We start from the raw sequence: 11,364 nt of genomic DNA, 5'->3' as shown, positions 1-11,364 counted from the left end.
TCTCTATGAGCCATGTCCTGCCACCGACTGTCCAACCAGCAGGCAGGAGGTGGTGTTTTTTTCCTGAACAACCTGTTCAACGGGTACCTCAGTGTGACCGGAGCCCTCACTACTGCACAGTCACATCTGTGTGAAGACACTCGGAGGTAAGAACCACCGCAAGATGCTCTGGATCCCAGGGATGCTCCGGCAACCCAGGAATACCGTGCCATGCCGTAGGATCCCCAGGATGCTGTGGGCTACATGGATGCTGTGTGATGAGCAGAATCCCAGGAAAGCTGTGCCATCCCAAAGCTGCTGCCAGATGAGTGGGACCCCGGGGTTCTGTGGGAGCCGGGGGATGCGGTGGGATACCAGCGAGGCTGCGGGATGAGAGGGGAGCTGCGGGACCCGCTGCGGAGGCTGGCGGGGGCCCGGCCCAGCACGAGGCCCCGCTGCCCCCGGCCGATCTGCAGGCGACATGCAGAGAGCCCCGGCGGGGCTCGGGTGGCTTTGAATGTTTAATTGCGGCCGGGGCAGGGACCGGGTGTCGGAGGGAGTCCGTAGCCACGGCCTCTGAAATGTCCTGACTGCCGGTGAGGAACCCCTAGAAGGGCAAGAACCCCCATGTTCAGAAAATAAGTCATTCGCTATTACTTTTTTCTTGATGTAGTTGTTGACCCTTTCTATAGTATAGCAGCTATTTTATTCAAGTTCCCCTCGAAAGCAAGGGATTTGATAGCCTTGTTCTCTGATACACCTTCTAAAGTTATAAGGATCAGGCGTCCCTCTTCCCTCCTGACATCCTCATCTACCTCAACTCCAGCACTGCCAATGATAACAACTCAGTGTATTCTTAATTTATGTTTAGCTGCTGGTACTTAGAAAGAAGCTGGAAATACAACTTCTCTCAGATGTCTGTCTTGGCAGTAAACTGGGTACTGTAAATTTTGCGTTGCTTTTGTCTTTATCTCTCTTAGGCAGGCTGCATTAAAGCCAGATTTTGCTGCTGTGACTAGATCTTGTCAATATGAAACTCCCTGAAATTGTCTGCGTCCAGGAGTGTTATGGAGCAATTTTCTCCGTGTAGAAGGAATTGTTACCTGTATCTGGTAGTGCCGGACAGTATTTCATGGACACAAAACCAAAAATGAGTGGAGTAACATCACCCTATCAGCGAAACCCTGACTGCAAACGGAGCAAACATGCTGGAACACTCAATAAAATCAGTATGAGAGCCGTGGTGACAGGAGGTGGTGGCTATTGTGGATACAAGCTGGGATGTGCTCTTGCCAGCATAGGAGCTTCTGTTGTTCTGTGTGACATACACAAGCCTTTGTGGGTGATTCCCAGTGGAGTGGTGTGGATCGAGGTATGATAAATAATATCTTCCCAACAGTCAAAGTTACTTCATTTGCCTTTTCCATAATGTCTTCCTAGTTTTCACAGAATCCAAATAGCTATTGCCAACTATTTCAAATTTCAGTAATCTTTTTAACTGTGTGAACATCCCACATGAGTTTTGGTGAATGGATTTTAGTATATCTGAAATAAGGAAACCAGCAAAACCTGTAATGCATGGAGCAGTTTCACTCCTGACTCCTCAGGATCCTGCCTTCATCTAGGCCTTAGTTTAACCACCTGTAGAATAAACACAGGACTATAGTGAACCTTAATGAATGTCTTTAAAGTTCGTTGGGTTCTATGGAAGAAAAATATAATTATCAGCAAGCAGGGAGGTGTGCCCAGTTTTGAGTCCCAGGATACTTGTACAGCAAGTACAGTTCTATATATGCATTCTGTATATGGATTCCCTCTGTGCTAACCCACTGTATGACAAATGCTCACCTGCAGCTTTGATCTCATGTCCAAATATTTGTTCTTGTGCATTACAGACAGATATCAGGGATTACCGTGCCATACTGTCAGTCTGTGAAGGGGCTGACTGTGTGTTTCACGTAGCTTCATATGGAATGTCAGGAACACAGCAGGTGAGTCCACATAGTTTTGGTTTTGTTCTGTGTGACTGCCCTCATGGAGGGTGAGAGACTTTGATGCTGTAACACTGCATGACAGATTTAATTTCTTCATATTGCCCCAGTTTCTGGTAAATTGCTCTGTGCCAGTTTGAGTGCCAGCTGCAAGCAGGCTGCTCGCAGTGATTTCCTCTCCATTAGAGGTTCCACCAGCACCCTGGGAAGGTGTTTGAGATGGAAATGGCATTGAAAAGTTCTGAAATACTGTGAAAACAAAATTAAGGACAAGGGAGGCTGGTTTCCTCCAAAACCCTGATTCTTCCCTAAACCTTCACATGGATCTCCTAGGTGTAAGGTCACTAGAAGGAATAAAACCTTAACTAAATTATAAATTACTTCATATATCTGAATTATAACAATATTTGAAGTCTTTAATTGTTCACCGTTGGGTAAAAAGCTGTACAGATGTACTTGATGTAGGACTCTGAGTCACAGTTTTATAATTACAGTTACAAGCACACACACACACACATCCACACACAAACACACCCCTTTCTTACTTTCTTTAATAAGAGGAACTTCAGTAATCACCCTGTCTGGATAGAACAGCTCACTCAAAAGTTGTTTGCCACTGAGCAATGCATAATTGGAATTGCTCTGGTTAGAGGCAACTGGTCACTAAAGTGCTACTGAAACACAGATATTTAACATACTGCTGCAAGATATGTAATAACTGGACATATATTTTTAGAAGCACTACAATTTTCTTCGCTTCAAGCAGACTAGTCTTTAATAATACAAGAAAAATACAGGTATAGTTTAAAAATAATGATTAGACTTCTTTAAGTCTGAAACAGCAGTCTAAATGACATTTTTAATAATCAAAGCACTAAATTATGTTTATTTGGGGATGTTTATAACATCCCCCTATTGAATTGAGTATGTATTATTACTATAAAATGCACAATATTTTTCTTTTCCTAGTTGCATAAAAAAGAGATTGAAACTGTAAACATTAATGGAACAAGATTCATCCTTAATGGTATGTATTTAACTGTGCCACTGGGTGTTAGTACAGCATATCAAACATCATATCCAGTTTAGAGAAAGCCAGTTGGCCTTTTTGGCACACTCTGTCTGTCACCAAGTACTTTACATTGCTGGCAGAAAATGAGGAAACATGTCACGGGGTGGGGGGGGTCATGCTCAGTTCTGCTACGAGGTGTGATATGAGAGCCAGCACTACTTCACCTACTTCAGCTGTTCAACACCTTGCTGGACTGATGTCCCATGTAAGGAGTTAACCAATTCCCTGTGTATTTTGTAGTAGTTAACCTGCTTGCTAACAGCTTGTGTACAGGCAGTGAGCAGCCCTGGAGGCAGAAGGACTTCTGTCCTGATGCCAGCAGGCTGGAGGAGCTCTCCTGAGGCACGTGCTGGCACCAGCTTAGGAAGTGCCAGCATGTAAAGCACTGATGCCTTCCCTTTGAATATGCTCTGCATTTCAACTCACCCAGTCACAGAATGGAAGGATTTTCTCTTAAGATTTGACACTTAGAAAAAATGGCACACTAACTTTTTTTTCCCCAAATAATTTTCCACTAAAGTAATTGATTATTCATTGCTGCAGCCTGCAAACAAAAGAACATCCCTCGGCTGGTCTACACCAGCTCAGTGAATGTGGTGTTTGGGGGGCTTCCCATTGAAGACGGGGATGAGGAATCTCTGCCGTATTTCCCAATTGACAAGGTATTTCATTGTATTCTATTCTTAAATTTCTCTGTTTGCTTCCATGTTTCTGAAAAAGCCTGGAGTTTTTATGACAGAGTTTTGCCTGATGCAAGCATCCAGTCACGAGAAAGGCCAGGTGGAATGAGAATTTTAGCAACTTGGTCTAGTGGGAGGTGTCCCTGCCCATGGAAGAGGGGATCAGAACAAGATGATCACTGAAATCCCCTTCAACCCAAATCATTGTCATTCTATGAAAGAAAACTCTTTACACTGTTTGAAGATGCTATTTACAACCTTGGCACATAAGTTTTATGTACATCAAAGTATATATTTCTTTGTTTTCCTATTAAGGCCTTGATTTTGGAAAATAACTCCCACAGTGCCGTATTAACATCAGGGCTATTCCACCTGGACATGAGGATTCTGTTACATGGCTTGGTGCCTCTTTAGCTATTTATTATCCACATGATTTTCCTGGTTTTCCCTTAGAGGATGACATATATTCAAGGTAGAGCTGATCTGGAAAAGCAGATTTTTATATTTTTATTATGGTTTTATTGCATTTAATTAAAAAGAGAAACTACTTCTGGCTGCTTTGCATACGAAGTTGTTTTTTGTGTCCCTCCTCTCTCCATCAAGTACTTCATAATCTTTCAAGAAGTAGAGATGGAGATAAAATATGAATATTTTTAATAACATTTTAAATAACACTTTTTCTGGGACAATGCCCCATGGAAGTGAGCAGGATACTTCAGACCAAGTGTAATGACTTCAAAACTTGGCTTTTGACTTTTCCGTTACCTGAAGAAGAAATCCAGATTACAAAGCAGTGATCAATTACATTCCTGGCAGCATTCAAAACATACATATATTTATTGCTTCTCAAATGTGCTGAAATTAATTAACCACATTTGCATATACAAAAATGCTTCCTTACCCTAGAAATATTCATGTGTTTTACCCCGAACCTAATTCCCCACAACTTCTGTACTTTGAGGCATTTGTTGCCATCTGCTAAGTGAAAACCAGTGAAGAAGAGATGCCTCTCTGTCCCATCATTTCAGAACAGATACAAATGTATTTGCTTTTTCTCTGTAGCTCGTTGATCACTACTCCAGAACCAAATCGATTGCAGAACAAATGGTACTGGCAGCTAATGGATCTTCACTAGAAGGTACTTTTGTCTGAGCATGAATTCATAGGTGAATTTACTCCTCTTCCTCTTGCTCCTCCCCAAAATCCTGTGTCCTCTATCAATCCTTAGTGGACATGATTGCTCAGAAGTTATGAAATTAAGTTACTAACTTCTCACAAATTAAAGTGTTTTAATTTAAAAATTATTTTAAATTGGTTTTAAGTTCCCACAATGTCTGTAAAAGGTTTTAGCATGGTAGCAGTAAGTTCAATGTGTCAATGCAAAGTAATAAGACAGCTATAAATTAAACAAAAACAAGTGTTTAATGTCACTGTCTCATGCAATATAAGCAAAACACAAATGCTGATTAAATTGTTACATCCACATACCCCCTCAAGTTATATATTAAAATCTGAAGTAGGTACCTGAGCCTAGGGCCTGGAATTATTTATTAGTGGTTCCCGAAGTTTTCCATGTTGAGGAAGCCAGTTATACACTTGAATACTTAAGCTCACCTGTGAGATACTATAACTGCCAGTGCAAAACAAATTAATGTAAAGTGCAACATGATTCTATGTGACCAAGTGATACTGAGCTAAATTTAGCTGTGGACAACTTAGAGAAAAGACTCTTCACTTGATACTTGCAGAGGGTTATAACAGATGGAAAGTCCACGATGGGAGCTCCATCCCAACAAAATTATTTTGTTCAAAATAAGAAAAGGTGTTTTTTTCCCTTCTATTTCCTTAGCAGCTCTTCACATCAAAGCCTCTCCTAATTACAGGACCAATACAGAGTGAAATTTGTCAGTGAAATAGAACCAAACATCCATTTTGATTCTGTGCCGTAGCAGGACTGATATTTTATATGTTTACAAGTACTGTTAAGAACAGTTATTAGCAGATGATGAAACAGCCAACTGATGTACATGGGAGGATTTGATTATTATGATCCCACTGAAATTGTCAAGAGCTTCTACCTCACTCCAGTGGGAGCTGCCCCTGCTGCTGAGGGAATCTTTCAGCTCTACCTTGTACTGCTAACAGGTCACTGCTTCCCATCTGTAATTTTGTATGGCATTAGTTGGTTTCATTCCACTATCCAATATATTTTTGAACAACCTGCTCACTTCAGTGAACTCATCACCACAGCCAACACATTCACTGGCACAGGGACAAGGGACTGATTAGAAAGAGATTTTTAAATATCTGGTATTTTCTAGGAACACAATTATGCTTTCAGGACTTCTCTGAATCTTTTCTTGCTATTTTGCATGCTCTGATTCTCCCATCTTATTATCCAACTACTAATGCAGCACCTTTTGGTATGTATTGTTTTTTAAGGTAGTGAAATGAATTTAGAGTAAGTTCTGCTGCCTCAGCCTTTGGTTCATACAAACAAAGATCCAGTGTGGTGATGTGAAGGTCTCTTAAGAATGATCTTTTCCCATGTTCTAGGAGGTGGAACACTCCACACGTGTGTCCTTCGCCCACCAGGGATCTATGGACCAGAGGAGCAGAGGCACTTGCCAAGGCTAGCAGTATGTCATCTGAATTTTTTAACCAGCAGTTTTCTATGATATGTTTAAAAAGCTGAAAGGAGCATCACTTATTTGTATTATAAATTGACTGATCTTATTGGGTAGCAATTCAACAATTCAATCATCTGCTGAGGATATTATAACTTTTTTTAACAAGCATTATATCTGTAAAGTGTGGATTTTAAAAGCCTTTTTTAAAAATTAAATACAAACACATGAAAATCCAGCTTTATAATTTAATGATTACTCTAAGATTCAGGCCAGTCCATGATATTTCAAATGTCTGTTTACATGCAACTTACACCAAATGGTATTAAATATTAATGAAAAGAGATACAGTAAAATATCTTATTTCCAGTGTCAACTATTAACAGCTTCCACTGTCCAATGAAGCAGGTCCCAGAGCTGCAAGCACCCTTTGGGACACCAGGTTACTGAAGGGCAGCAGCTGAGCTGTTCACATTTTACTCTTTTTCACTTGCTTTTAAACTGCAGGGCCAACAGATGACCTTTAGAACATGGTCCCTGTAGAATTCTGTGGGCCAGTTATTTTAAAAGAATTAGTGTAATATAAAGTTATACACAGCTTTCAGGAAATAATAGATTCAAGTTGAGCACATAATAGATATTTTTGGTTTGTGGCTGAGGTAGGAAATGATATTGCAGTCAGCCAAATTATATATTATCATCTTGTAAATAATTTTAAGAATAGAAAATGTCATTTTAGTTAAATCTGAGATTTTATTTTAGCCCCTTTAAAATATAATATTTTAAAATTTCTATTTGATTTTGAGCTTCATTTTTGGAGCCAATTTTAAGGCATTATGCAAATATCATGTTTTGCAGTTTCTAAAATTTACCTGTTCAATGAAAACTGGGATGCTTTCCTTCCAGCCAAAGTATATCTTCCAGTTTTTCCTAGCCAAAGCTATTTGATAAATTTGATCCAATTTAGTGAACACTTTTGATCCACTCAGAGCTGTAACTTACCTTTCCATACAATATTTTACTTATCCCTAGAGCAGACTTGTATTTTTTGTAAATTCAGGACATATTGCAATACATCTTTTGACATTTTCCCAAGAGCAGTTCCCTTGAATATTTTTAATTGATTCGTGTATTTCCCTTTTTTTTTTTTTTAAGTAGAGCTAAACCTACATTTAGCTGGACAAGAAAATACACTTCACCTCATTCTAAAACTCATTTTGTTTTGATTTCATGTTTGTTTATATCTACAGAAAATTATTGAGAGAAGGCTGCTTAGCTTCAAGTTTGGGGACCCTAGTGTTCAAATGAACTGGATACATGTAGAGAATTTTGTACAAGCTCATATTCTAGCTGCTGAAGCTCTCACCCCTGCAAAGAACTACATAGCTGTAAGTACACAGTAAAACCACCACAGGTCTCACTTGACAGTGGATCTGCCACTGTATCCTGTGCTACAGTAAGCACTGCAGTAATTAGAGTTATTGTCCTTCAGCTGATGTTGTTGTCTGTTGCTGTTGGTTAAGAGATGGAATATTCAGTTCTGGAAGAATGTCTCCATCTTTGCATTTTTAAAATGCAAAATTTATAATTTCTGGAAGATGAGCAAAGAATGTTTGCTATGTTGGAAATGAAAGTGGACGTTCAGGCAGATTAATCCTGTTCCCCTGTACAGGTCAAGATTTAATGTTCTGAATTTGAATTGTGATGGTCAGTTCTTCCCATACCATGTGCCAACAGAGACACATTTCATTTGGGGTTATTGCTTTCAAAAACAGTCACAACTGTTTTCCTTTTTGTAAATACAGGCTTTTAATCTCCTAGAAGCATTGCCCTGAGAGTATATTAGAAAGGGGTTCCAAGTGGATTAAACTACTTTTTCTAAAACCCTGAAAGCAAAAGGAAAGCAGCAATGTAGAGCCTGTTTACATGGGGGTCTTCTGGATTCCAGTGATCCTTACCTAGAGCCAGAGCAGAACATGTCCCACCCTTTGGTGGCCACGTGCCAGCAGCGCCAGTGAGATCAGCACAGCTCCAGTGGTGCCTCTCACAGTCAGTACAGCTGTTACAGAACAGGCACACCTGTAATAAACCATTTATTCCAAGGCATGTCAACCACACAAGCCACCTGTTCACCAATTCTGCTGCACCCAACAGTGCCACTGAATGAAACACAAGCAGAGTTTGTGACTCTTGTGTGCATCCACTCATATTTGATATTGCTGTATTATTTTTAAGCTGTTCATAGGGGTGAGATAAAGAAAAAGAAGTCAATAGATATGCAGTATTATTTTTACTGACCTGTCTCTTCTCTACCTCTTTAACAGAGTGGCCAGGTGTATTTCATTCATGATGGAGAAAAATCCAACCTTTTTGAATGGCTAACTCCCCTTGTACGTGCAATCCTGATCTCCAAGTACATTCATTTCTTTAACTGTATGCAGCTCCAGCTTTTGTGTGCATTCTACATTTTGTATGTTTGCTTTGGGTGGGAGAGTTCCACATGGAACTCTCTGAATGTGTGTTTAACTCCTGCTTGAATTTCAGTGTGATTAGCACTGTAAGAAAGCCCACCCAAAATACCATGTTAAAGCAAATGGCTTCCCTGAGACCAAAGGACCAACTACACCAGCAGCCTGTCCTGAGCTGTTACTGTCCTCATTTATGGGGCATGCAGATGGGAATAATGGGCATTTTGGGTGGGCAAAGAATGTAAATCTTAAGTATTCATCTGTTCATTCTTTTCAAAATACCGTGTTGTTGTTAATGATAGGCTCAAAACCATAAACATGTCATGATGTTAAATTAGGTATCAGCTCACAATGACATTTGGATTAAATATTGTAATTTCTTTCCTTCTTTTAAGATACAAAAATGACATAGTGTCTGTGGGTGGCATTTAACTAGCATCTCCTTAAAAATGAAAAATAGTAAATACTCAGAGCCATGATTAATTTTTCTGTTTTAACAGTAAATATTTCCATAAATATCTTCTATAGTGAAATGCTAAAACTTTTTTAAAGTTTCTGAGGGTTTTAATTGTTTTTTTTAAATCTTTTTCAGTTTGAAAGATTAGGTTGCAGTAAGCCATGGATAAGTATTCCTACTTCTTTAGTCTATGCATCAGGTAAAATATTTTATCAACATTTCTCTTTCCTGTTCAAGCTACTCTCATTCCTAACTGTAATATAATTTTATTTGCCCACAGTTTTCATTTTCATGTATTAAAAATAATATGCTGTGTGCTCACCCAGTGTTCAGCAGTGTAAAGCTCACCTCTGTGCAGTATGCTAAAACCAGAATGTCTCTTATTCAAGTCTCACTAAAACAGGTTTTATGTAGGACCTAACAGATGTATAACTTTGTGGAGTTAATGATACAAAAGTTAAATGTAAAACTCCATGACTTTATGAAATATTCTGAAGAGCATCTGCTTTGCTGCACAGGTGAATGTCTTGCTCTCTCCAGAATCAACCCCCCAGTGCAACTCAGACAGAATCCAACTGAGTTCTCTGTTGCCATATTTTTTATGAAGCCTCATGGTCTTTTCAGTACATCTGTGCCCAACTTTTTTTCCCTTTTCCAAATCCTTTTTCCACAAGCACAATAACTAAGATTAAACCCAGCCCCTTGTGAGCAAGTGGTTAGATGTTGTTAGCAGTGGTGCCTTGAGCTCTCAGGTCTGTGATTATCCTTAGTGAGCATTTAGTGTGACAGATGTCACAATCACAGTGACAAAGCAATTTACTGTCTACCTCAAGTCAAAATCTTTTGTTATGCAGCCACATTCATGGAACACCTTCATGCAATTCTGAGACCAGTTGTTGACCTGCCCCCACTGCTGACCAGAAATGAGGTAAAGCCTGTGTTTGTAAACTTTCCTTAATTCCCAGGGGATCCATACACGTTCATCTGAGGGAGACTTTCAGTCAGCAGAAAGTAAAATCCACCCAGAGCTACTTCAGCCTCCAGTTTCCAGGGCAAATACAGGCATTGTGTACAATTTAGGCAATATATTGTGCTTGGTTGCCATGATTTTTGAAAAGAGCTTATGCTTACAATCTGGGAGAGGCTTCTTCAGCTGCTCTCTTCCAAGGGTCAGTATCCTGTATGCCTTGGCTGGGCCTTTGGGAATCTATGAGATGACTTTGGTCTGACTCTTTGAGTACTTAAGCAAGAGAACACTTGCAGAGCATTTCTGGGGACATTTACAGATTCTACTTTGCATCTTTTAATGTCTCTTTGTGCTTTCAAGAATCTCCTTTTGAGTGGACAATTTTAAAAATAATGTGTGCAGTACTCATAGGACATTGATGTAATATTGTGGGGTTTGTTGTATTTTACATTTCCTTTAACTGTGTCTTTGCTACCATTTAGAGTTTGTTGCAGCTGCCTGTGTAGTCATACCTTTTTGTCTGTTGACTCTTTTCCCTGCAGGTACAGAACATTTCTGTCACTCACACATTTCGAATAGACAAGGCACGAGCTCAGCTGGGGTACCGCCCACAGAAGTTTGACTTTGCTGATTCTGTGGACCACTACATTGAATCCAGACCACGCTCACGTTATAAGCTTTTCCTCAAGGTTTTGTTTACTTTAATTGTTATTTCAATTTTGTTTTTTCTTTCTTCAAAACTTGGTGGCCTTTCAGTTTTGCATTTTTTTAAAGAAAGAAGACACTGACCTGCATGAGCTGCACGGTCACAGTATTGCTACCCAGATCATTCTAACTTCCACAATAGTTACTGGCACACTGCAACAGAGGCAGCTACTTTTGAATTTACAAACAATATCATAACAAACAAGTGGCTGGACCTGAGAAATTAAAATACAGTAAACAATAGTTGCCAAATCACTGAAACACAACCAGAGTCAAGATTGTTGCTTCTATTTCAAACCAAAACAACAACTTTCCAAATTGATTGCTGAAGTAAATGAGAACCTGCAGGAAAAACAGGAGCTGCAGACAGCCTGCAGTGCTTCACCAGTGAAGAAAAATGGCTGAAATTAAAAGAAAG

The 11,364-nt window shown here is 39.6% G+C and overlaps 1 protein-coding gene across 1 annotated transcript; it reads left to right on the top strand.

Moving 5' to 3' along the window:
- Positions 1 to 11,364, top strand: LOC120513195 (putative short-chain dehydrogenase/reductase family 42E member 2). The gene is made up of 12 exons (XM_039732348.1): positions 1 to 146; positions 960 to 1,351; positions 1,875 to 1,970; positions 2,940 to 2,997; positions 3,586 to 3,704; positions 4,785 to 4,860; positions 6,279 to 6,361; positions 7,600 to 7,737; positions 8,674 to 8,739; positions 9,410 to 9,473; positions 10,129 to 10,202; positions 10,784 to 11,364. Exons 2-12 carry the CDS (start codon positions 1,112 to 1,114, stop codon positions 11,027 to 11,029), a joined length of 1,260 nt encoding a protein of 419 aa, XP_039588282.1. The 5' UTR covers positions 1 to 146; positions 960 to 1,111; the 3' UTR covers positions 11,030 to 11,364.

This window comes from Passer montanus, unplaced genomic scaffold, assembly GCF_014805655.1.
Source record: "Passer montanus isolate IOZ18808 unplaced genomic scaffold, ASM1480565v1 scaffold8, whole genome shotgun sequence".
NCBI lineage: Eukaryota > Metazoa > Chordata > Aves > Passeriformes > Passeridae > Passer > Passer montanus.
The sequence above is the reverse complement of the archived record's forward strand: the minus strand, read 5'-3'. Positions and strand labels throughout refer to the sequence as shown.

Excerpts from the sequence above, each read along its gene's own strand:
- LOC120513195 (XM_039732348.1), top strand. The coding sequence starts at position 1,112 with ATGGACACAAAACCAAAAATGAGTGGAGTAACATCACCCTATCAGCGA. Across the intron at positions 2,998-3,585 it reads AACAAGATTCATCCTTAATG|CCTGCAAACAAAAGAACATC; the intron begins GTATGTATTTAA and ends TCATTGCTGCAG. Across the intron at positions 7,738-8,673 it reads CTGCAAAGAACTACATAGCT|AGTGGCCAGGTGTATTTCAT; the intron begins GTAAGTACACAG and ends CCTCTTTAACAG.